The sequence below is a fragment of the Indicator indicator genome, chromosome 3 (genome assembly GCF_027791375.1).
Source record: "Indicator indicator isolate 239-I01 chromosome 3, UM_Iind_1.1, whole genome shotgun sequence".
Lineage (NCBI taxonomy): Eukaryota > Metazoa > Chordata > Aves > Piciformes > Indicatoridae > Indicator > Indicator indicator.
Genome location: NC_072012.1, coordinates 20,013,354 through 20,041,040, shown reverse-complemented (window position 1 = coordinate 20,041,040; position 27,687 = coordinate 20,013,354). Strand labels below are relative to the sequence as shown.

The 27,687-nt window shown below is 37.9% G+C and overlaps 1 protein-coding gene across 1 annotated transcript in view; it reads right to left on the bottom strand.

Moving 5' to 3' along the window:
* Nucleotides 1-27,687, bottom strand: part of PCLO (piccolo presynaptic cytomatrix protein) — a 310,190-nt gene that overhangs the window by 152,711 nt on the left and 129,792 nt on the right. The window contains exons 4-7 of the mRNA XM_054399702.1: nt 15,748-16,140; nt 14,929-15,672; nt 4,513-9,565; nt 2,124-4,138 (exon numbers count right to left, since the gene is read on the bottom strand). Coding sequence (XP_054255677.1) covers nt 2,124-4,138; nt 4,513-9,565; nt 14,929-15,672; nt 15,748-16,140 — 8,205 coding nt within the window. The remainder of the gene's footprint in view (nt 1-2,123; nt 4,139-4,512; nt 9,566-14,928; nt 15,673-15,747; nt 16,141-27,687) is intronic.

The window sequence follows — 27,687 nt, the reverse complement described above, 5'->3', positions numbered from 1 at the left end:
GAGCACAGGATTGAACACCAGCAGCAGATTCAACACAACTCATGACAGTGACTTAACTGATATCTTGTACATCTTTTTATCATTAGGAAATTAGGAGCTCTCCTGTCAGGATGCACAATAGGGGCACACTGAGAATTAACAGAAAAGAACTTTGCTGTTGTGGGCACTGCACAAAGAAAGAACGAAAAAACAGTCCCAGTGCCACAAAGTATTCCTATGGGAAGTAGGAGATCATTTAGACTTTGTGTGACTGATCCCTCCACAACACAACTAGACTGAGTAACTGAGAACTTAAACTAACATACCAACTGCAAAAGCAATTTATACCCATATTTTCAGGTGCTGATGAGGTTATTATATTAATTCCTGTAAGTGTCACTCTAAATATATATATATTTTTTTTGGTGATGTATTTCTTTTCCTCTTTTAAATTTCATGTATATTATCCCAGCCTAAGCCAAAGGAACCTCAGATACGTTATTAACAAAACTCTACCAGAAACGCACTGTATAATGTACTGAATGCTTAACATCAGAGCTGGAAGTGGCTCTGAGCTTAGAGCTTAGAGGCTTGGAGCTGCTTTCTGCATGGCACAGTGCAGCCCATTCTTTATCCATGGAATTTTTGTCCTTTCCTTGCATTTTTCTACTTCCACCCCATGTTCCACAAAAATGTGTACCTCATTTATGTAGACTGTAAGTACTTACATGCATACAAACTACGCAAAGGCCTTTAAATAATCAGCCACTTAAAGAATGATACCATTCATACCCAATATATAAGTATCTATGAAATAAGTGATCTGAATAATTTGTCCTCAGGAATAGTTTCACTACATTGACAGTTACTTTACAATATTATAACTGTTCTCCAGTATCTACACTTTCTAACTCATGAGCAACATTCTTCAAGATGCTGTTGCAACCCCTCTGCATGAAGCTTTAGTCATGCTACTCATTCTCTCACTGTGATGCCAATGACATGACTACAGTTTCCCCTCCAAACTTCCAAGCACTGTTTTCCAAACACAGGAAACATTTTGTATGTGCACCAGCTTGTGAAGCTTCAGAAACCTCTTACAGTGGGACTCTTGGAAGCTAGAACCAGATAATTCTTCATTTGAAAGTCATCAGAAATTATCAAACATAGAGAATAAACCCGATTTATTATATCCAGTCTGTATTAATCACTCATATGTTCATGGATAAAACCAAACATAAAAAAAAAAAAATTGCTGGAGAACTTGAGTGTCAACTCTTCCAGAGATCTAACAAATAAGATATTGACCCTACAACTGACAGAACAGAATGGTCTCAGACAAAAGGACAGCCAAGAACATGTCAAATTATAAAGGAATCGTTTTAGCCAAGACTTCTTCCCCTTATTCATAAATAAGATACTGATTTTCAAGTGAGCAATATTACTACTCAAGGAAATGGAATAGTGCAGAAATGAAAAATTTAAATCCCAATGATGACAGCCTTATGCAAAATTGCCTTTTCTGACCCCATAAAAACAGCCCTCAACATTTGCATAACTTCTTGATAATCCTTCTTATCCAAAGCAAACAAACAAAAAATGAATTTGTGATATGATAGCTTTTGCTCTGGGAGAGATAAAAGACATGGGCATTGGGACACAAGATCACCCAGAGAATTACAAATGGCCAAGAAAATTCATGAGGGTCAGAAAGGACAGGTGGTTAAGGTAATCATAAATCTGGTCTTAGCTGCCTCCCAGAAGGCACATGCAGTAATTTCAAGGTAAACGTGCTACAGACTGTGCCACAAGAGCTGGATGTTGCATGATTAGAAAGAAAATACTTTTAATTTCCTGAATAAAGTAACCACTCTATCAGTAATTAATTGCCACATAAAACATAAAAGTGCCTTCCAAATTCTGAGCAAGAATTTGCTATGTTTTTTTTCCTGAATCTTAGTAAGACTGTAATATAAATTCCTCTGTGAAGCAAATAACCCAACAGCAGCCCTTCCTTTGGACTTTACAGCAAGGTGTGTAAAAAGACTACATGCCCAGGTATTGCAAATGAGTGTGGCAGCCATCATGCCATATTGGTAGAACTGAATATTAAACAATACAAAAAGAAAGCAAATATTTCTTACCATGAAACCCTCAGTGTAGTGAAACTGAGCTCTGGAACTGTCTTCTGCTGTGGGACTCAGGGGCTTAGGATCAGACATAGAGCGCTGCATCATCTTTGCTGCCTTTGGGCTTGATGGAGGAACCTTGGCAATGTCAGCATGCAGCATCTTCTGTGGGCTGATGTCATCAGTGATGGGTTTTTCATAGGGTACAAATGCTGACTCTATAACTTTGCTTGGTGAAAGAGGTGAAATGGGTGAATAGAGAACCTTGGGAGATTTGGGAGGGGAAGGGACTACCTGCAATGTGGAGTCTGGACGAAGGTGGGATGAATAGCCTATCTCTAAAGGTGTTGGGCGTTTTTTATCTTTCTGAGGAGATGAAGCTGACAGATATTGGGGACTTTGAGAATCTGACTCTGTCTCTGTTTGACATCCCAAACTTTCTCCTTTATATGTCTTTTCTGGAGCGGAAATATGCTTTATGATTTCAACCTTTGCATCCAATCGGGCCCTGATTGAAGGTGTTCTTATTGTTCCTACAGGTTCTGTCTGTACTGAAATCTCTGCCACCGTCTGAACTGCAATACTAGATAATTTGGAGAACTGTTTTGCTTTGTCTGCGTCAGTGGTACTCTCACTGTATTTCCCCACTCGAGGCTTCCTTCTGGACTTGCTAGAAAGATCCCACTCATCTTGATCTTCATCATCTGTCTGAACACTTGTATCAACACTCTTCTTACTTCTCCGTCTTCTGTTTGCGTAGCCTCTGTCTGCTCCGTCTTCATCATCAGTTTGCACACCACTGTCCACTATCTTTTTGAAGCACCGGGGCTCTTCTTCCAGCGTCTCCTCAAGCTCCTCATATGGACCACGTAATTTTGGCATAGAGCTTCTCTTTTTCAATTGCTTCTCCTCTCTAACATCAATATCCTTAAGAGACATTTCTGAAACAGAGCTTAGGATACCAGACCTGGGTACATATTGGGTGATACCATCAGACTGAACTGTATACCACGTTTGGCTTTGTGGAATTTCAATACCTAGCACTCCTGAAGCAGTAGTAGTTGCATCATCAGTAGGCCAAAACTGGCCATTTTCTGTGGTTGCAAATTGTCCTTCTAAAAGTGCCTGTTCTGTGGTAGTTTGTGGTGAGCCAGTTCCTGAAGGGTCGTAACCATACTGATATATTTGACGAATTTTTTGCTCCTCTAACTGTTGGTGGAGCTGTTGCTGAAGCTGTTGGAATTGTTCAAGCTGCAACTGCTGCTGGGCTAATGTCTCCTGCCTCATCATAAACTGAGCTTGTCGTTCCTCCTCTTGCTGAAATAAGAGATGATGTTTCATGGATTGCAACTCCTCAAGCTTTTTTTGCACCATAAACTTTTCTTGCTCTCTAAATCTTTGAATTTCCTGACGTTCCCATTCCAGCTCTTCTGCAAAACGCTGCTGTTTAATTTTCTCAAGCTCAAGAAGCTCACGCTCTAAATCAAGCTGCTGCTGTTTGCCTTCTTCAGGGGCAATGAGAAGGGCAACCTCATCTTCAATCACATCTGTATATACTTCAGATGTTGTAGTTAAAGCAGGTATCAAGCTGGTTGGCTCAGTAGTAATAGTTTCTATAGTAAGAGGTGGCAAGGCTGTCTCCATATCAATGGCGGTAATTGTACTGTCTTTTTCAGCTGCCACTGTTGTCAAGAAGCTGTATGACCTTGGCAGTGGTTGATTCTGTTGCAAAGTTGATAAAGAGGGCACCGAGTCAATGGTTTGGATAGTAGGTAAGTCTCTGACACTTGTACTGAAAATAGAACCAGGTTGTGTAGTGATGGCAAATGTGGATGGGATTGGAGTTGCTACTGAAGAATAAACAACACCATTGGATGATCTTAAAACACTTCCAACACCAAACTGGGAACCCAGAGATGATATCATTCTTGCCTGGGAATACTGTGGTGTACTGAGCCCGATGCCAGAAATCACCTGCCGAGTCTCTGGATAAGGACCAGTAGTCTTGCTTGAGTAATCCATAACCTCACCTGAAATTACAGGGCAAAGTTACAGTCCAGTCCCACAAAAGAATGCTGCTTTGCGGATTCTGCAAGTCATCCCATCTTGATGAAATAAATGGGAAGGGGAAATTGCATGCAAATCTTCAGGTTAATGATCTACTTTAGATGTGAAGCAAACAGCATTTCTGAACATGCAGGCACATGCAGATACCTCTGTGCAAAACACATATGCAAAATGAAGAAATGAAAACCACGTGTAATCCAGAACAACTTGTCACACTGTTCAAAAGAAAATAAAACAAAAGAAAGAGGGGAAAAATAATAAAAAAATCATCCTGACATGAGGTGAAGAACATCAAAATTATATTTCAAAGAAAGATCTGCTGCTGTGTCATACTGACCTGTAGTAACTCTTCCAGATGTAAGATCTACTGCTCCATCAGTTGCCCCAACTCGATAATCAAAGCTATTTTTGCTTTTGTATGCAAAGAGTCCAGCTTCTGATAAATTTGTGTCAGACATAGATGGTTTCATACCTCCCATTCCTCGGTAGCTATATGACCCTGAGCGATCATACTGATAATGGTCATCTCTGTAACCAAAGCGATCTTCAGGAAGTGTAGTTGCTGGCTGCTGTGCTGTACAGCTCCTACCAAATGGCAATTTATAAACCATATCACAGCAGACAGCTCTTCTCCCTGCAGTGAGATCCACAGGCTTTTCATCATCTTCTATTACTGTTGTTATGATACCTGAAGTAGTTTCATCCATTGTTACCACCGTTCTATGGGATTTTGTAGTGCTAAGGTCAACTGCTCCACTCTCCATTGACTCCTGAGAAGCAGAGACATCAGTCCAACCATTTGTAACAGCAACGGGTGGTACAGTAACAGGCTTTGTAGTAGCCCATGTCACTGCATGTGCTGAAGTACCCAGGGATAAATTTATTGGCACTTCATCTCTACCCACAGAGAACGCTTGGCTGTGTGATACTCTGTGCACAGGCTCAAAATGTTTTGATGTTGTTAGCTGAAGCGGTGTTGTCATTGCATGTCCCAGGTCCAGAAGGCTGTCTGTACTGCTAGTGTAGCTTAGAGTGGCAGTGCAGGTCGTTATGGTTACTGTCTCAGTGACTACAGACAGAGTAGAATCAGCAACACATGCAGTACTAAGATTTATTATAGCTGGCTGGACAGTACTCACTGGCCGCCCACATGTATCGCTTGTTGGCATTTGCCTTCTCACATCCATGGAAACAGCAGACAGATCCATGCAGCTGTCTCTCGTTTCAATATTCACCTTAGTTAAAGTTCGAAGATCTATGACATCACCCAAAGGATGGAATCTTCCATTCTCTCTATACCTGGGTTGATCTACTATATTTAGTGGTTCTGGAGGTATAGTAATAGCAACACTACCTAAACCAAAACCAGGCACTGGGCCCTTAACCATAGATACTGTGGTCTTGGTTACATCTGCTGTTGTTACTACTTCTGACTTTGAAGCTGATTGTGTTGTGATGGGGATAGCTTTCAAAACACCTGAAATATACATACTCTGATCTGCCATGCTTTGGATTTCTGTAGTTTTTATGGATGGAGTAAAAATTGGTTGCATAGGCTGGAGAATCTGTTCTTTAGAAGGTGCTTCTAAAGGCCAGCTGGTAACAGCCTGACTAGTTATAGCTTCTGTGGGAGTTCCAGGCTCTGATGGCAAGGTGATTACAACATAGGTTTCCTGGGAAGGTTTTGTCAGCCTTGGTGAAGATTTGTTAGAGTGTGGAGACAAAGGGGAAGTGGGAGATGCTATTTTGTATTCAGCTGCAGGGACCAAATTCAGGGTCATACTTGAAGTCAATGACAAACCTGTTGGTTTGGGCTGTGTTTCTGCTGGTTTGTGAACAGCTATTGGGAGTGGAGAAACTGCTGGTTTGGGTGCAATTGGAGGTTTAGTTACCTCAGCAGGCCTGTGACTGAAAACAAGCCCTGTTGGAATGGAGGATGGTTTGGGTGGTACAGGAGGTGGTGTTGGGGCATGGGTTTTTGTGATAGGTGCCACATAGTTCTTTAATACAGCTGTGGACTCAAGTGTTGGAACACTTGTGACTGAAGGTACCACTGTGGGAGCTGTTGGTGCTGGAGTCTTAATCTGTGACTTCTTTTTGGGATAAATGGCTGGCTTGGGTAAGATAGGTGGAGGCAATGGTGGTGGAGGAGGTGGTGGAGGAGGAGGTGGTGGGGGCGGCGAAGGCTGTGCTGAAGAATCCAAAGAAGAGCTTCTAAAAAGTGAGAATACTTTGGATGTTACAGCAGGAGCTGAAGAAGGCACAGAGACCATGCTGGTCTTACTTACAACACTGGGAGTAGGCACAGAAGATGTTTCTAATGCAGGCTCTGTAATGGGTACTGACGATATACACACGGGCAGTTGCTCAGAGGTAACACTACTCAAATTAATCCTTGCCATATCAACACCCAATTGTTTCTGTGACTCCTCATGAGGAATTTTGACAATGCCAGCCTCTAGCGTACTTTTGACTTTTCTAGCTGCTTCCTTTTCTGCTTTGGAGGTATCAAAGGTTATGCTATCAGTTGGATATTGCTTGGGTATTGTAACTGTAGTTGGCACCACCGAAGGTGCAGTTTCAGGCAAACAAACTGCAGTTTGATCCACACTTTCCACATCTGATGCTACATGTGGCTTTTTAGTGGCTTCACCAATAGATTCATAAGGTGTGCTGACTTCAGAGTATTCTTTTGTAGATGTTAAGGGAACTGGGGCTATTGTCCTAACACCTTCGGAATCTGCTAATTTACTTACAGCATCTGTTGTATCTATATAACATGTGGTTGCACTATCTATAGGTGATGAACTATCTGTAGTACAAACTGAAGATGTAGATGAGGTTAGGGAAGTTGTATCAGAAGGTAAAACTGATGTAGCACCTTCTGATGTCTCAGAGTATGTCAACATTGATGTTTCATGAGAAATTATTTCTTGAATTTCTCTGGCATAATCTGTTAAATATTCATCTTCAATTTCCTCTGCTGTAAAATGCTGTGTGATTTTAACGTCTGGAATGGAAAGTGCTGTGCTACTGACAGGTGATATATCTGAGATGGCTGAAGTAGTGCTTGATGTTAAAGATATACTATCTACCATTTCTCCAGCACTAGATACTTTTGTGTCAGATGCGGGAACGAAACCTGAAGTTGGTTGTGTTGGACTGGACCCAGGGGTTAGCTGCATCCTTTGCTTTTTCATAAGCTCTTCATAAGCAGCTTCTGCATCTAACAAATGCTTTTCCTCAGTGGTGGAAGTTACTGTGCTGTCTAATACAACTATTTCATGACTTTCTGGGATAATGTAAGAACTAGAAACAATATCTTCTTGAGGCACAATCGAATGTAAAGTCTCAACACTATAGTAGTCTTTCTGTAGGTCAGTAATTTTCTGTGGTTCTTCATAGATCTGTTCCGAAGCTCTTACTTTTTTATCCTTTCCTCTCTGTTGTATATATTCACTGCTCTCATCTTGTCTTATTATGAGATTACTATCAATAGTTCCATTGTAAGTGTCCTCTACTAAAGACTCATAGATATAATCCTCTATTAGCATTCCACCATATAGAGATTCTTTCTCAAATATTTCATCTTTTTCACTTGCAATTTGAAATGACTTGGACTTTTGGGTCTTATGCATCATCTCCTCATACACCTCTTCAGCACTTTTCAGTGTCTTTTGATCACTGTCTTCTTTTGGGAGTCCTGTTGATTGTTCATCTGTTGGTGAATACAGAGAGACAGCAGTAGGCAATCTGTAAACTTTTTGTACTTCTATTATTTTTTCTGGGCTTATTTCAAATCCTTCAGGATCTGACTCAATACTAGGTGAATATTCAGAACAAGAAGACCTGTGCAGCTCCTCCATTTCTGCTGCCTGTCGTAATTCTTCTGTAGGAGATGCATCTTCAATGGGAGAAAGATTACTTGGGGGAGTCTTTGGATGTTCCCTTCTTCTCTGTGCTCTCAGTTCATCCTTGTCTTTTTTGGATTTTTTGCTAGAACTTTTCCTTTGTTGCTGTTCTAATTCACGCTGTTTCTCTTGTTCCTTCAGCAGCTCTTCCTCTTCCCGTAGTTCTTCTTCTTCTGAAGAATCTTCAATAGTTGGAAGAAGGGGACCATGTGGCCGATGCCTAGCTTTGCGCTGTTGCTTGCTCTCCCCTCCCATTTTTTTGTGACTAGGACTGCTGTCACTATCTTCATCAAGTGATGACACTGAAGTAGGAGATGTACCTGGTGTGAAACTAGAAGCATGTAAGCTAGAAGACCCTTCTCCTCTAGATCTATCTTCTGGTGAATCTGTAAGACTCTCCATCTCTAGCTCAGGCTCTTCATCAAAATATAAACCACCTTTCCGTTGTTCGGATGCTTCAGAATATTTGTTTGTTATTGTACTATTTAATTCTATTGTTTTGAAACGCCGAAGACCTCCTCCTCCAGTTACTGCAAGTTCTTCACTGTCTTGGCTTTTACTTTCCCTGTATTTTGGCTCTGGGCTTTCATCAAAAGTCTCATCGTCATCATCATGCCATGAATGTCTTCTTCCTGCATCCTCATCATAGCCTGTGCTACTTTTCCGAGCCATTCTTCTATGTTTTCCAGCTGTTCCTTTGGCTTTGCTTTTGACTTCTTCTTTCTTTTGGCTTTCAGTTGCATTGATCTCTTTGAGTTGATTTCTAATGAATTCATCATCTTCAGAACCAGAGGCATCTTCATCGGCACTCATTTCTATAATCTGTTTTCTGATGAAGTCTTCCTCATCACCTGATCCCTGGCTGTCATCACGTTTGTACTCGTCACTACTTGAAGAACCAACACTAGTTCTTCTTTTTCTCCTTGGGACAGGTGAGTTTTCACTCTCACTGCTGTCTTCCACAGAATCATAGCGTTGCCTTCTTGCCAATATGTTATCTCCTTCATCTTCTTCCTTGTATTCTGCCTGGGAGGAAGCGCTTCCTTTGCTGTCTTCTACAATGGTTCCTTCATCTTTCTGCACACCTTTTAAATCTTCCTCATCTGAACTGTAAGATTCCGGAGTGACTGGCAAAGGCTTTGTTTTATGTTGATCCTTTGTCTGTCCACCATAGGCTTCATAGAGCTCTTTGGTTTTCCCAGATTTTTCATCAGAGAGTGAACTTGCCTGAGCTTCCAAAATGGACAGTACAGTACTTTCCAGTTTAGCTAGGTCTGAGGGGCTTGGTGGACTTTCTTGTGAAATGGTGTCTTTTTTACTAGATTCTTTGAGTAAATCCTTTTCATCACTGGGGACATGACTTGGAATTTCACCCAGTGAACTTGATATCCCATCAGAAGAATACCCGGTGTCACTCAGACCTTGTGGACTTTTCTGTTGATGAGAACTTGATGTGTCTGATTTGTCATCCTCCTTTTCCTAAAAAAATAAATACATATACGTGTGTACATATTTAGACACAAATTCTTAATGTCTCCAGGCAATTAAATACATGAGAGGTTATTCTAAAAGATGAGTTCATTTCTCAGATGAAAAATTATGATACCAAGAAAAATTCTATCAAACAATAAAAGACTGAACACTAATTCTATTATTCAAATCTATTAAAATATTACAAGAATTTAATCAAATTTTGATTTTTTTTTTGTTTGATGGTTGTTTTGTGTTGTTGGGTTTTTTGAATCAAACTATGACCTAACTAGAATCTAACTATGATTGATATGAATCTAAGTGTGACCTTTGGAAATCCTTTCCAACCCAAACCATTCAATGATTCTATGCTTTGCATGGCTGTCCACACTGGCAAATAATTTTATTATCTGTAGGATGATCTTCTCTTTCTCAATTAAACAAATATTGTTATTTAATTGTTTTCAGAACACCTATTAGTGACAATCTATTATTTTTTCACATATGCATAGGATAGTTTGTGGGAGGTTAGTTTAAATGAAGACTTTAATTACCTATATTTCAAAACTGCCTACATGGTTGTAGATACAAATACAGCTTTTGGGCTTTACTGGGGTTTTGATTTGTCCATTTAATCTTTTGTAATTGTCTATAAATATGTCACTCTTCTCAAATTTTCAACCTATGGTTTTATTTTGTTGATTTAAGTGTTATACATTATAACATGCAACAGAATACATGGAGTATTGAATCATGATTTAATGTGGTTTGGAATGTCCCCATATCTGCAGTCTGTCACTGTGCAAACATTTTATGAGTACCTCAAAAAAAAAAAAAAAGTTTCTTAGTAAATCTGTAATATAGAGTTAAGGGGGTGGTAGGGAAGTGTAATTGCAGGGAAGAAAGCATGATGATCAGCTACTGGTCAAAGAAAATAAAGCAGCAAATTAGGCAGGCATACCTGATTGAGAATCATAACCAATGTTTTTTTTACTCACCCCTAATTAAACAGCCTTAGTCATTCTCCTAGCTTCCAGATCCTTCTACACCATTCCAACTGACAAACACCTCTATCTCCTTCTTAGATAACAAAAATACCAAGAATATCCTACAAGAAATATTTCCACACCAGTCTCCCTTCTGCTCTTCTCAACTCCTAAATGCTCTGTACTTAGTGAAAGCACCATACCATTCTGCTACTAAACCAGCTAACTCTCCAAATGCCAGGTCATCCTAGCTGTCATCTTGCCTGACAATCTTACAAAGTGTCCCCACCTCCACTAGCAATTTAAGAACAAGCACACCACACACCAAAGTTTCCTGACTTTAATAATAGGATCTTTATCAAAGGCCAAAACACAGGATGGGTGCAGAGTCTGTTGAGAGTATCTCTGAAGAAAGAGACTTGGGTGTATTTTTTGATGAGAAGCTCACCATGAGCCAGCAGTGAACTCATGCAGCCCAGAAGGCAAATCATGTATTGGCCTGCACTAAGAGGAGTGTGATCAGCAGGTCATGAGAGGTGATTCTGCCCTTTTACTCTGCTCTTCTGAGACCCTGCCTTAAATACTGCATCCAGTTCTGGTGTCCCCATCATGAGAAGCACACAGAGCTATTGGAGTGAGTCCAGAGGAGAGCCACAAAGGTGATCCAACAGTTGAAGCACCTCTGCTATGAGGGTAGGCTGAAGGAGCTGGGGTTGTTCAGCCTAAAGAAGAGAGGACTCTCTGCTGCCTTCCATGACCTGAAGGGATCCTGTAGGAAGGTTGGTGAAGGACTTTTCACAAGAGTGTCTAGCAATAGCACAAGGGGGAATGGTTTGAAGCTGAAGGAGAGCAGGTTTAGATTGGATCTTAGGAAGTTCTTCAGTGCAAGGGTGGTGAGATGCTGGAATAGGCTGCCCAGGGAGGTTGTGGATGCCTCCTCCCTGGGGGTATTCAAGGCCAGGTTGGATAAGGCCTTGAGCAGCCAAGTCTGGTTGAGAGGTGTCCCTTCCCATGGCAAGGAGGTTGGAGTAGATGATTTCTGTTCATAATAAAGTGATATCTAATGCACGACAAATAAAATATTTGTCAGCTATTTTATTTTTAAAAACTAGTCATGTTTTTTCATTACCTAATTTACTTTTAAAGTTCCTGTCTATAGACATATCACTGTGCACACAATTCTGTATTAAAACACTAATTGAATATTACAGTAATCTACTAATTAATATTTTATTAATTTCTCCCATTTCACAGGTGTGATTTTATTATGTGCTTTGCAAAATCAGAAATTACTTTGAAGATAAGCAACGTCTGTTCTTAGCAATCTTGTACCTAGCATGATAAGCTCAAATATCTGCTGTAAAAGGAAAATCAATTCCAATTAAAATGCAAACATGGAAACAAATGTTTCTTAAACAACTCTAATGATAGAGCTGTGATTAATATCTCAGTATGGAGAAATCTATAGTACTCCAAAAAACTTCAGGAAGCCAACATCACTTCAGCACTTTTTATTCTTAAAAATGTGCTTTTGGATACTATCCAGCCCTTAATGACAATATTATATATACTCTTCAGAAAATGTCAGCAGTGAAGCCTAGTTACAAGTTTAAGGTTTAATACTTGCATTTTTTGTTCCCTTAATTAAAGAAGGAAGTGTTTGAGGGGGATTTATTGGGCTGTTTTTTTTTTTAATCACTTTTTATTAAAAGGATTTTTCCATCTAGAAATATTATGCTTCTCACTAAAATTTCATCTGTTTTATTTTAAATATGTTCATGTGTATAAAGACAGACCTAAGCAAATACAATGTGATTGATGTACATGAGCTGTTAAAAGAACCAGACATTGCTCAAGCTAATAAAGTGTCCTAGGAGTTGACAGACAGACTGCATCTATCTAGTGAAAGTGGTTCCATCAGATGTTGGTTGTCTATAGGGAGGTGAAGTGATACAGTAACTAGTGAAGCAAAGAAAGAAGGAGCCAACTGAAGAGTTGAGCTCAGACATAGGTAGACAACTGGTCATAGAACAGCTTTGGCCACTCCCCTTGTAAACTGCAATGGTGCCTCTATCTGTGAATCTAATGTGTAGGGCCAACTCAATGACCACACAGAGAAGATGGCAATAAATGTTGCTATTTCCTGCCCTGTTTTTGAACCTCAGTGCATGGTATAACATCACTGCTGTGCATAACAGAAATAATAGGAATATTGGAAAGACTGCTATTTGTAAAGACAAGAAAAAGATCTAAAATAAGGAGGGAATTCTTTCATTGCTAGAAATAATGTGATGAGAAAATCCAACTGTTTTTTTTTTAAGGTTACTAGAATATAAAATTATTTTCTATCATTTTTATATGTATAGTTGTCTGCCCTGTGATATATCATGCATATGTATAGTTGTCTGCCCTGTGATATATCATGCAAAAGTTATCATGTTTTGAGATCATATGTGTGTAACTTACAATAAACAATATTTGATCTTTGTGTCTTTTTCTCCCTATTTCCTGTAGCCAGAGAAGTAGGATACTGTCATTAGCTATATCTATTTTTAAGTGACTTGTAATTCAGTTTCTGAAGGATTGGTCAACACATACACAATGTCACTATCATTGTCAAACATTTAAATCTAACATAAAGATCAGATTTTTAGATGAAACTGTATTTTGTGTTTTCTTGACAGAGGAAATAAAGAAGAGACTTTAGAGCTGCCTTCCATTACCTGACGGGATCCTACAGGAAGACTAGAGAGGGACTTTTCTTAAGGGTGTCTAGCAATAAGACAAGGGAGAACAGTTTTAACTGGATTTTACAAAGAAGTTCTTCAGTATGAGTGTTGAGATTCTGGAACAGGATGTTCAGGGAGGTTGTGGATACCTCCTCCCTAGGGGTGTTCAAGGCCAGATTGGATGAGGCCTTGAGCATCTTAATGTAGTTGAGAGGATCCCTGCCCAAGGCAAGGAGGTTGGAGTAGATGATCTCTGAGGTCTCTTCCAACCTAAGCCATTCTATGATTCTATGATGTCTACATTGTACAAAAAAATATTAAAGAGTGAAAAAAATACTTTGGTTGACTGAAATGTTCAATTTGTATCTGAATTTTGTTTTATCAAAATGAAATGTTTTATTTGTGTCCACAAAAACTGCTTACAGATAAGCTTTTTTTCTCCTTCTTCTGGCCCCTTGGTCTCTGTTTTGTCATTAACAGCGTGTGTTAAAATATTTATGTTGATTTAAAATATATTAATTTCTACATGGTTACTCAGCCTAAGCACAGCTCCTCAGTAAACATAAGAGAGTAATAAGAGTATTTATATAGTATAGTTGATGTGTTGTACATATATGTCAGATTTACAGCAGGGTAATGTTTTCACGTAGATAAGCTGAACTATGTGTATGTTAATTTACGAGTTCAAAGATGACTAAGATGGAGTACTGCGTCCAGCTCTAGAGATGTCAACATAGGAACGGCATGGACCTGATGAAGCAGGTCCTCAGGAGAGCCATGAAAATAGATCAGGAGGCTGGAACACCTATCCTGAGAGGACAGGCTGAAGGAGCTGGAGGTGTTCAAGAGGCGTGTAGATGTGGTGCTTCAGGATATAGCTTAGTAGTAATGGTAGTTGGGTTATGGTTGGACTCAATGATCTTAAAGGTCTTTTCCAACCCTAATGACTCTGTGATTCTAGAAAGTGACTTGTTGGGACTGTACATCCAGCAACTGTATTTATTTAAGACACTGTCATAAACTCAATCCATCTGACTTGAGAGCCCAACAAGAACCCTATCTAAAAGTGCTTGTCCACATGAAATAAGCAAATGCAATAGTAAAAAGATGTAAAGATTCTATACTTTAATATACCATGCTCAGGCATCACAGAGTATTCCTCCAATGTTCATTGTATTTTGGTACTGCAAAACACTGTACACTTTACCATCACAGACTATTCCCTTTTGGGATTAAGAATTATGAAAGCAATCCAATTAAAAAAAAAAATCAAACTCCAACATCCGGAAGATCTACAGAAGCAGGTAAATAAATAAAAAAATACTGGAAAAAGTAATTAAACAGGAACTTTGCCTTAGTTTCAAATGTTTTACTGCTGGAAATTGAAAATCATGAAATGGGTTGGAGAAGTTGACCTTTGAAGGTCCCTTCCAACCCAATGCATTCTATGATTCTAAGTATGAGAAGTTGCCTGTAGAACATTGAACTAATTATCAAAATTTTCACTGAACAGGAGTCATTGATTTTAATAATTTAGAATTATCCCATACAGAAAATAACAGTAAAAAGCAGGAAGACATAAAGGAGAAGGTTTGTTAGGATCAGATTATGAATTGTAGCAAGGGAGAAGGGGAGTGAGAGGAAGAAAGCCACTTACTATTTTTTCTTTCACTGTTTCCACATGGTCAGTTCCTGGCAAAGGTGCTCTTTGAACAGGAATATCTTCTTCCTGAGCTTTTTCATCTTTCAAGGCCATTTGAGAAATTCCAGTTGTCAAACTCTCTTTCTTAATATCCTCTTGCTGCTTAGCTTGCAGTCCCTTATCAGGTGCTTCACCTGCTGCTTTCTGTTCAGCAACATGGTCTTTAGTCTCAGCTATAACTTGTTCTTTTTTGTCCTGTGAATGTGGTGTGATCTTTTCTGGGAGCACAAGTTTTTTGTCTTCTTCTAACGTACTTAGAGATTTCTTCTGGTCTGCACTTACTGCAGGAATTTTATCTGCTGAAAGAGTCTTGGACAGTTTCCCTTGCTGAAGTTTTGATTCTTGTTTTTGAGCTTCCTGTTGAATTTTCTCCACTGACGAAGTTTTCATGGCTTTTTCATGTTGGAATTCTGAATCTTCTTTATGAATTCCATGTTGGATTTTATCAGCTGAAACTGCCTTTGACAATTTGACCTCCTGAAATTGTGCACCTTCCTTCTGATCTGCAGGTTGGATTTTGTCAGCAGAAAGTGCCTTTGCCATTTTTACCTGTTGAAGTTTTGAATCTTCTTTCTGAATTCCATGTAAAATTTTGTCAGCTGAGGGCACCTTTGCCAATTTTGCCTCCTGAAGTTTTATATCTTCTTTCTGAACTCCATGCAAAATTTTATCAGCTGAGGAAGTTTTTGACAGCTTTGTGTCTTGAAATTTTGCATCTTCCTTCTGAACCCCATGCAAAATTTTATCAGATGAGGCTGTCTTTGTCAGTTTTATTTGCTGGAGTCTTAAGTCTTCCTTCTGAGAAATACGTTGGATTTTATCAGCTGAGGGTGTCTTGACAAGTTTTCCCTGCTTAAGTTTTGCATCTTCTTTTTGAATTCCTTGTTGTATTTTATCAGCTGACAATGTTTTTTCCAGCCTTCCCTTTGGAACTTCCTTCTGAACGCCTGGTTCTTCTTTTGGTTTTGCTGCTGCTGGAGTAGGCGGTGTGGAAATCTTCTGAGGGGAATGTGAGACAGCAAGCATAGGCTGTTTTTGAGGAGTAGCAGGTGGTTTGGATAGTGGTTGTGAAGGACCTGTTTTCGGAAGTGGCATCTTGCCCATATCCCCAAGTTGTCCTGACATTGCCCTTTGGGTCTGGCAGTTTAAGCACAGCCATTCCTGAACCTGCAATACAACAAACACATGAAGTTACTTATTTGCTAACTTAACAGTGAAATCATACAGTATTTTCAACTGATACTGCTGAATACTTCTAATCTCAAAGCTATGCACACTGCTCTTCCTGCTCTTGCAGGAAGATCCATAAGGAGGGTGAGGGAAGACCTAATTTTTCTCTACAACTACCTGAAAGGAAATTTTTTTTCACAGAAAAAGTGGTCAGGCATTGGAATGGGCTGCCCAGGGAGGTGGTTGAGTCACCATCCCTGGATGCGTTTAAAGGTCATTTGGATGTGGAGCTTGGGGATACGGTTTAGGGGTGAAACTTGTAGAGCAGTGTTATATTGGTTGGACTTGGTGATCCTGAGGGTCTTTTCCAATCTGAATGTTTGTGTGATTCTGTGATAACACCCTTCTAACAGAAATGAAGCATGACAAGTTCCAGAAAGCCAAGCTGAACAAATATAAAAATACACTGTGAAAACAAACAACAGCTAAATTATTCCAAAGTATTGATGATCTTTATGTACAAAGTTTGCTTATTGATTTCTAACATCTCTTGTTTTCCGAAACCCGTAAAACCTATCAATAGTTCCCTCTAATTTTGTAAATCTGAGTACAGGGAGACCAGTTGAGACTCATGGCTCTTCAGAAGTTACCTTCCTCTCTTGAATTTTGTGTATAAGTTTAATATGTCTGTAACCCAAAAGGAAGATCACTTGTTTGCTCTCTTTACTGCTAAGTCCTTACTGCACATTGTCTCCTTTTACTCTTCTTTCCAGAAAATCAGGAAAAGGACAAATGTTTATATCTGTGCAAAAGATCTCGTTGCCAGTTGCCTAGCTACTACATGAGAGGAGTAAACAGGTGGTTTCCAGTGAGATTTGAGGTATAGTTCCTTTAAAAATAGCAAAAGAAAATTTTAAACACAGACAAGTAGTGAAAGGAAAGAAAAAATCTCAGAAACATCTGGATACTGAAATTGATAATGAAGCTCTACTGCACTAGTGCAAAATAAGTTTCATTGGAGCATAAAATATCTATGCTGTACATTAAAATCTTTGTATGCTTGTTTTTAACTCCTTTTACAGTGATGAAGGTCTTAGAAATTCACTTACTGCATTTCTCTGATGTAGAGAACTTAGTAACCTACTGAACATGAAGTACACAAAAAGCAGAGCAAAATTTTTCTAATTGTAATTATATACTGCTGATAATAGTAGGATAGTATGGATAACTGATTGAGTACCATTAAGGATTTCAGAACATCCAACAATATATAATTGGTGGCCCAGAAGATGTGTCATTTAGTCAGAAGGGGTATCCTGAAAATGTGCAACCCAACAAACATTCATGCATTTTGTAGTAACAAGCAATAGAGTGATAATATGAGGTAACACCAAAAGCAGAGACTGGAACAGAACAGAGACTGTCAGCAAAGAATGCCCAATGACAGGGGACACTGTTCCCCTTCTGACTCCATGTAACTTGCCATTTCCATTGTAAAGAGGGGCCTAATTTCAACAAATGCACTGGCAGGTTTTCCTGACAAGAGTACTTAACACTTGGTGATGCCAGCATATTGTAATTGAGAGGCTTCTTTCTCACAGTCTGAGAAGAGTTGGTCGTGATAGGACCACAAATGGATTTTCAAGATAGTTAACCAGAAGTGAGGCATCTCTCTATTAATCTCCAATGATGGAGCTTAAGTGCTCGGCTCTCGCATTCCAACAAGGACACTTCCAAGACCATAATAATTTTTTGTAAATTTTCTGTGCACAGTAGGTATGTCCACAACACTATAACTTTTTGTATCTTTAGAAATGAAGTATTTGGTGATATAATCCAAATAAATACAATTTATTGACTGAATCAGATTAGACTATAATCATGCATTCCCCCACTCAGTATGGTGATTTCTCTTCTGTGGTCATTTGCTGTTGACATTTGTTTCTGTTCAATCTCACCATTATAAAAATTTGAGGCTGAAGCACATTATGGACACCATGATTTTATCTCTGATGCAATCTCAACTGCACTGTGGATATCTCTTTCTCCACAGGGATACCAATTATTTTGTTACTTTTTAATATTTTCTGTAGCAGCTTTGACATAGCTGAATTTTTGTGAAGTCTTTCCTCATCATTGCTTTTGCTGATCTTCAAGATAGTTTCCTATGCTCATCAGATTATTTTTATTTGCTGGATATTTTGTTTGGATATGTTTTCTGTTATTTCATTGAGGGGTTTATTCATATAAGATCTTGAAGGCATGCTGTACAAGCTTATGGAAAACAAACAAACAAACAAAAACCCCCTAAAAATTAAATTAAAAATAGGTATCCAAGATAAAGCTGTCTTAGGATCTCAGAATAAGTAGGTTGTATTAGTATTTATACCAGAACTGTCTCATTTTAAAATGCATGCTAAATATGTTTTTAAGACATTCAAATCTATACTTAGCAAAAATGAAGATGGCAAATTTGAGTTACAAGAAAAATATTTTAGAGTCTGTTTCCTTGGTCTTCTCTCTGTTTTGTTTGAGGTAATTAGGGAGAAAAAGCATGCTTTTCTTTTCATAGAAATATTCAGGTTTTAGAATTACCATATGATTTGCTAAATAATCTGCTTTGCAATGTGATTGTTTTAGATAGCAAAATCAGAAGGATATTATTTTTTCAGAGGCTTATTTCTTAATGTTTTTTCTATTCCTGTGTTGGTCTTATGATTTTGTTTTTACTGAGAGTAGTGAGGAGGAAGAATTATGAAAGGATAAAGATATGATCTGACCATGACAAAGGTATCTAAACAAAACTAAACCATTTGCCTTCTGAAGTAACTTAGAGGTGTTTTATGGAAAGATTGTTTTACCTTCATATAAATAGATATATGTATTTTACATATATATAAGCATACTTATATATAAGTTTACTTATATATATAAGCATTTTGAGTTACTTTCAGTTATAGAAAAACTCCAGTTTACCAGTTAGCATTTGCCAAGAGTAATTAATGAATTTATCACCATACTGCAATAAAAAGTCGCTGACTGGCAGAGAGATGGAATAGTTACCCATTATTTTCAGCTTGCAATTATCTGACATTGTGGTATGCAAATAAAAGAGCAAAGGAACAGTGGTACTTGAGCTCTTGCATGACAGCTGAAAAATAGAGATTTACAATGAATATTAAATGTATGCCCTTTTCATGGTGTCATTTGCTTATTCTGAAACTGAAGAAGGAGAACATTTTGACACAATTACTTTGTTCTGTCCAGCAATATGGGGTCATAAGGATTGCTGAAAATACAAAGAGAGAGCCATGGACACAGAATTTCAAAGCACGCTACCATCAGTTGTGATGCCAATTATAATGCCTACTGCCAATTCATGAATCAAACAGTGTGAAGAATTCTGTAAAGAACTAAGAAGATTTATCTAGTGAAGATTGCTGAAAGAAGATGATGTCCATTTCCCAAGACCTAATAAATTTGGGTTGACAGGCTAACTGAAAAGATAATGTTAGGGAAAAGCATGCTTTCAGGGCATGAGGTTAACTGAGGAAAAGACAAGTCTAAAACTGAGGCATATGACTTCATGGTACAAAATGTGATTTTACAGCGATCCATTCTGACGGAAAATGAGGAGCTAGAGGGCTAGTGATATAAGAAGATTTTTGTAGGCTCTTTTGTGATCAAATATCCACATGATTATAAAAACTTAGATTGGAATTTGAAACCATAGCTTGGGAAATGTATTTGCCATACTTGTAAAGCAACACTAAAAAAATAAAGCAGTAAATAGATGCAGGTATAACAAAAGTCCAAGAGGACAATGGTCAGTTTCATTAATATCTGCATACGTTAACCGCTTGAGGTTGTTTCACTAGCCTCACATGCATCTCTGTGGCAAGAAGGCAAGAGTGAGACTTCATCTCTTGAAAAGATTTAGTGCAGATCGCAAATTTGCTCAACATCACCTTCTTTTGTTCAAGTTAATTGGCATTAATTTAGTTTATTACAGTCTTGTTCTACTATATGCTCAGCATAAAGCACAGTCCTTAACTTGAAGGGAAAAGATATTGAACAGCAACAATGAGCAAACCTGAGAGAAAACAGTGGCCGAGTAACTATTTTAGTTTTAAAATAATACTGTTACTAAAGTTGCTAAAGTTATTATGAGTGGTTCAAAGAAATGAGTCTGAAGGATTTAAATGAGGGAAGGGAAGTGACTCGATGATTCTGAGAAGGAATAAGTGTATAAGGAGTGAGTAGGCTGGAGATGAGGAGATATTAAATGGGATCTACATGACCATCAGAGCTAGAAGAAGTAATAAAAGCTAAAGGTAGATGTGTAGAATAGAAATAAACATAGAGACCCTAGAAACTTATAAGGAAATAAATAGAAATTATGTCACAAACAGATGTGGGAAGAACATGCATTTAGTATATAAAGTAATGTTCTTTTAAACTATGTGAACTTGAGCAAACTCCTGAACCATGGATTATTTCAAGGTAGAAGCTTTTTTTTATTTTTTTTTTTTAACTGAAATTAAGGATGGTTAAGGCTAGACTCTGAGAAGCTTAATAACGTTTAATATTGGGTTATTCCCACGCTCTTATACCAACAGAAGCTATATTAGCACAGATAATATTATTTCTGCTTGCATTGTGAAAGGAGTATTTTTAAGGTTGATTGGAGAAGGCAAAAACTACTCCCTTTTTAGTGGGTTTAAAAGCTTTTGGGTCCTCTAATAAATTTAATTTAAAAATTGATCTACTTTAATCATTTGGTCAAATATCTGTAGTGGTCTTTACAATCTTTCTGAAAAAAGGATCAAGGGTACTACAAAAACGGATCTCTTTTCTGTGATCTATTTCTGATAAATATTATCTAGTATATTTCATCACTTAGAGATTCTTGATAATATTAATACGATGATATTCTGTGGGCAAATTTCGTTTCCTGGTGTAGCACTTCTATTTTAAGTTTATAAAGGACAATTCACAACATACTTATAGCTTTCAATATTGTTTCTGAGGAAAAAAAATGTTGTGGCCTGTAGAAATGGAGGAAACTAGTTAAAAAATACAGATAAACACCTCTAAAGAAATATTTGCAAGAGAATTAAGTTATATTTTACTCATTCCCTAAAAGAAAAGAAGTTAGTTTTAACTGTCTTTCTTATGTAATTTTTTCCAGAAAAACAAGATGTATTTGAATCACTGTAAGTCCTAAGGAAGAGGAGAATTCCCTAGAATCATAGAATGGTTTGGGCTGGAATGGACCTCCAAAGGTCATCTAGTCCAACCTCTCTACATTGAGGAAGGACATCTTCTACTAGACCAGGTTGCTCAGAACCTTGTCAAGCCTGACAAGGGATGAGGCCTCAACCACCTCCCTGGGCAAACCATTCCAGTGTTCCTAACATCCAATCTAAATCTCCTCTTCTCAGATTTCAAACCATTGTCCCTTGTCCTATCACTACAGGCCTTTGTAAACAGAATCTCAGCCTTCTTCAGGTACTGGAAAGCTGCTATTAGGTCTTCTTGGAGCCTTTTCTCCTCCAGGCTGAACAACCCCAGCTGATGCTGGACTGATAACAACAGTGTAAGAGTTCTAAAATGTGTCTGACAGTTTACCTATATTTCTAAAGTGTTGGTACATCCCAAGAAATTCTTCTCTACCTTGTTATTATCCTGTCAAACAAAGCCTAACAATCTCCACAAGTCCCTTTCAACTGCAACCAAAATGTGATTCTGTGAATGTGTTAAAAACATCCTGGCAACAGAAACTGTAGCATTTTATTCAGTAAGGATGCTTCAAAAACTAGAATATTAAATAAAAAGTTCCCTTTTATAGAGTGATAAAGCAAGTTCTTCCTAATTTCCTAAAATTTTGGTTTGGCCCCAGACCAAAAACTGAAAACAGTCATGGAACCTCATCAGCTACTTTGCTGTCTCTAGTGATCTCTTCTTTTTCTCCCACACCAAGTGCTAAAGGAAAGGAGTTGTAAATATTACAGCAGATTAGCAGAATAGCACAGATGAAATGGTGTTCCTCTCATGTGCCAGCAATTATCTGCTCCTTAGTTTTAATAGGGTTGAGACTGATGAATATTCCACTCAATTATGAACAGATGAAATACAGAATATGACAACACAACATGATCTACTTCCTCAAGTAATGAAAGTTCTGAAATGTGAATGCCTTTACTTCAAGATACATCTCACCATCTTCAGAAAAAGCTCAAATTCTGCATCTTTTTAGCAACTGCTCTCTTGTTTGGGGATTTTTATTTTAGTAACTAAATTTCACAGCTAATGGGATTTTTATGAGTATAGTGTTTATATATAAAGTAGATATCAGAATCACCCTAAGGGCAAAGAAGTTAATGGAAGAGGCCTCAAGTATTTCAGTGGAATTGGGATGATTGAAATGTATGTACACTTTGAGAAAACTTAGATTACAATGAAAATCCACAAACGTAATCAGAGATGGAATAATTTTCTTTTTTCCACAACCGTGCAATGAAAAGACTCAGAGTGTAGCTCCTTTAAACAATTATATATCATACTCATATATGATAACATTCAGAGGTCTCCAGGTGCTATCACAATCTAAATTTGCAGTACTAACCTCTAATTCACAGAACAACCCTGCAAGCTTATGGGTTGAATGTTTTAATTAGTGACTATACTAAATTGAATTTAGGAAAGCCTGTTAACAGTCAATGGTTTATCAAGGGAAAGTTAAAAGGTCTCCCCTGTAATAAATGCTGTCTTGATCTTCCCACCCTATCAAAGAGTTATTAAAACACATATCCTACTGTTGATTTCTTTAGTTCCAATGGATAATATCTACCTTATGACCATAACTTATGTTTTTACCTTTTCATACAAGCTTCCTTGAGTTTATATTATGTCTTCGTTTTAGAATACATATTAACATCTATTTATTTTTGTATTTCAAATTTGAACACCTGAGGAATTAGATATATGGAGTGGCATTTAGGTTTGAGTATTAGGTTTTCTATTAAAGTGTAATACTCAAAGTTTTTTCAGAGTGCTTCTGCAGTTAACTGCTGTCCTCTAGTTAAAGAAAAACCCCATCCCTATTACCCCAAGTCAGTGAACCCTTCTTTTGCAGTGATGAACTCCATAAAAGGTAAGAGGTTTCTTCCTCTGGCAGGACACTATGCATCTTCCCTAGTTACACTGGTAGTCACAGGTGTTCATGATTCATAGATTAGCTTAGGTTGGAAGGGACTGTCCTTACACAGTTATTTTAGTCATGAGTTATATTACCTGCTTATATTAAGCACTTTTTCAATCCACAAAGTCTGTCCCAGCATGTTTTCAATGTGATTACAATATCTCACTTTCCACTCAAAAAAGACACTGCTGATTAAGTGTTTACTTGCAAGATAAGAAGGCAATAATTACATTCATAAATATATTTCAGCATATATCTGGCAATCATAGCCAGGTAACAATTGTTGCAATGACATTCTCTCCCATAGGTTCTTTAAAGGAGATTAACAATTAGATGACTAAAGCAATTTCAATTTACTTGTATCCATGACAAATGAGCATGCTCTCATTTATTAATTAATAATGGTATATGACCACTATTTATATTATTCTTAATTTGCTTTGACAGTATAGACCAAAGAAATGCATGGTTGTGTTACTGTCTGAAGTAGTAATTTTATTGTAAAGACAGCTTTTAATAACTGGCTGTTTCCAAACTAGTTGACTCTGCTTTAAAAATATTAGGATATTGTAATCCTTTTCATGATTATCTGTAGATGCTGAGTAGTCTTAGTATGTTCCTTTGTACCCTTTATTATAACAGCCTCAAGAGTTTTCTGTGCCTTCTAGCAGCTGAATCACTATAGCCCACAAAACCAGTCAGCAGAGAGTGAGTGTTCCCTTCCCCTCACTGCTATTATTTGTTTTGAACTGACATAACATCTAGGGTCATGGATGGCACTGAAACAACAAACAATTCCATCCCCTGAAGAGTTTGCTATCTATTCAGCCTTCTGTTCAATGCTGACCTTTTAAGGAGAGTCTAGAGAAAACTGGTTTTGTTCAAAAACTAGGGCTGAGCTATGGAACCAGATGAGGTGAATTTTGGAGTAAAAAAAGGAGAAATATTTTTACTGTTTCAGAATTCCTGGTATTCAGTGGATCTTTATTACATCACAGAATATATATTTGATGATAAACTACAAATTCAACCTCTGTAATAGAACTTTAATGGAACATACTAATAAAGAGCTCCACCATTGTCTGTGAAATCCTTTTTATTTTGCTCATCCCCAATAGAAATGCAGAGCAGAGACAACTTATATGCATGACTATTCCAGAAAGTCATTTTGCATTTTGTTTGCTCTTGGAAACCAATTAATCCTAAAACATATGCAGTTTCATTTAGACAATATGCTTTGCAAAAACCAAAAATCTCTGCTAACACAGACTGAAATGTGTCTGCCTTTTGCTCATATTTAATCTATTACAGTGTGAATAGTTCTTTTGATGAAGAGGGAGCTGCATGCTAGTTCATATAGTTGGAAGTGGGTGACCTACACTTCATGTGAAATACTGTGGAGGAGGATAGAAATAGTTGCACAGAATCACAGAGTGGTAGGTGTTGGAAGGAACCTCTGGAGATTATCAAGTCAAACTCCCCTGAAGGATCACCTAAAGCAGATCACATAGGAACAAGTCCAGGTGAACCTTGAAAATCTCCAGATGGTGACTTTGCTATCTCTCTGGGAAGGTTGTTCCACTCCAATCCCACCCTCAAAGTAAAGAAGTTCCTTCTAATGTGTAGATGCAACTTCCTATGTGAACATGGGAATGCCCATTACCTCTGAGGTACAGTTTTGACACCTCCAGAACCATTAGCAGCAGCTAGGTGTGACTGCATCTTGGATCAGGCACAATTCTTTAAAGAGGCAAAATCCAAACCAAGATTAAACTTCCCTCTGCCTCACTCCAATGGAAGAAGCAAGACTTTGAATAGTTAATGTCTAAAATATCAAGAATAGAAGGGATTTTGTTTGGTTGGGGTTTTTTGTTTTTTTGTTTTGGTGGTTTTGGTTGTTGTTGTTGGTTTGGGGTTTGTTTTTTGGGTTTTTTTTTGGTTGGTTAGTTGGGTTTTTTGTACTCCTAGATCCATCCAGTCTCATCTCACCTAAATTTTAATACTTTGCCAAGGAGATAAAGTTTTCACCCTGTCTACTCTAATTCATTCACCAGGGTATGGGACCTTATCTCCATCTATGAACACCATTACTGGACTGACTAAGGTATCTATAAAGAAAAGTCAAGGAAACAGACTAATGTCAAGGGAGAGAACAAACATCCAGCATAAAGTGAAAGAAGATCAATTATCTGTCTTTGGAAAATTCTATTGATCTTTAACTCCAGATACAAGAAGTAGGCTACATAGAACCATTTCCTGATACACTAGCAGCTTCCATGGCAGTAAAGAGATAAGAAAGTAAACATAGGAAATAGATCTTAAATCTGTGCAGAATGCCCATGACTTAGTGTGGTATGGTACATGCTGGGAAGCACATACACCTTTCACAACTTCTTCAGCTCCTTTCAATGGACATCTCTCCTAAACACCCAAAATGACCTCCCTGCTTTAAGATAGTGATGAGGACAGTGTGAAGAGATGGCAGAGCACAGAAGCACAAAAATATATCTGCCATCTCCTACAAAAACAGTGGTTGATTTGGCAACATATGGGTCAGACTATCTTATCATTAGGTGTGGCCACTATCACTGATAAGAGGCAAATTCCCAGGCTTCAAGACAACACAGTCCAAAGTCCAGGGAAAGGCAGAGGGACAGATGAGATGCAGGAGGGAAAGGGGAAAACAAAAAGATTTCAGTATCTTAGCTCCTGATTATTTTGAGATATATGCTGATTATGTCTCAAGAAGACTGTTCTGGACTTGGTTTAACTACTACTAATCTTTTCTGCATGTCCTTCTCATTGATCTCACTTATGCTTTCCTATTTACAATTTTGCCCTGACACAGAAGGAAATACAGGAAAGGTTGTCTTACAAAAACATGTGCCATGAAGTCAGCAAGAAAATCCTGTCAAACCTTGCAACTCAAGAAAGGAGTGCATGCTATGTACTTCCATAATTTGGCAACTGTATACATGGAGAATTAAAAATACATTTTTCTTGGAAAACTTCAGAAAATATTCATTAAAATTTCTTCTCAGTATTTCTTACAGTATCATGCTTGCAATCTGTTTAAAAGCACAACATACTGTGATGTTACAGTATGATTTAAAGCAGATCTTTTCTTAGGATTTAATGTGCAAATAAATGCAATGTAATTCAGCAATCATACCTAATAAGCTTGAGTTTGCTTTCAAGAGATGTTATGAGTAAAATTACACAAATACCAAATAATCAAAATCCATGTAAGCCTCCTTAAAACAAACGGACTGCCAACTCTCAATATAAATATTAAGTTTAAGAGGAAAAGACAGGGTTTAACTGCTAGGAAAACAACAACAACAACAAAACCCCCAAACAACAAAAAATCACAAACAAACAAACAAAAGAAAAACAAAACAAAGCAAGAAAGACACTGAGATGCTGGGGCAGGTGCAAAGACGAGCAACTAAGCTGGTGAAGGGCCTAGAGAATGAGTTTGATGAAGTGCTGCTGAGGAAACTGGGACTATTTAGTTTGAGGAAGAGGAGGCTAACCCTCTACAACTACCTGACAGGACAAATAGAGAGAGAGAGGTAGATGCTGATCTCTTCTCATGCATCATTAGTAATAGAACAAGAGGGAACAGCCTCAAGCTGCACCAGGGTACCTTTAGGCTAGATATTAGGAAACATTTTTTTCACTGAAAGAGTGGTCAGGCATTGGAACAGGCTGCCCAGGGAGGTGGTTGAGTCACCCTCCCTGGATGTGTTTAAAGGTCACTTAGATGTGGGACTTAGTGATATAGTTTAGTGGTGAACCTGGTAGAGTTGGGTTAATGGTTGGGCCTGATGATCTCAAGGGTCTTTTCCAACCTGAATGATTCTATGAATAAAGTCAGTGAAATGAGGGCTTTTAATTTTTCTATCTCAATGCTATTGATCAGGACTAGCTCCTTGGAGGTAAGTAATATTGCTTAAGAGTACTCAGTTTCCCCAATGGACTTGCTTTGTAATAAACACATGTATTATGTTGTCACCTTACGCTGAAGTTTCTTTGTCAGGGTAAAACCTCAAACTAGATCACCCACAGGGTCAAAAGGACATTCATAGAATGGTCCTTAATAAATTATTTTTATTTTATGATGATATATTTGCTTCTATAAGACTACATAGTTTTTACCAAAACTCCACAACTACTTCTAAACAAAAAACACCAATTGTTTCCAATCTCCTGGAATTCTGTATTAGTAACTTGGCAGATTATTTGTTTGAACCTCACAAAATTCAATTTTTCACATGATTTAAAATACACAGGGTATTGTTTTAATGATTATAACACAGGAAATGTATCTACACAGA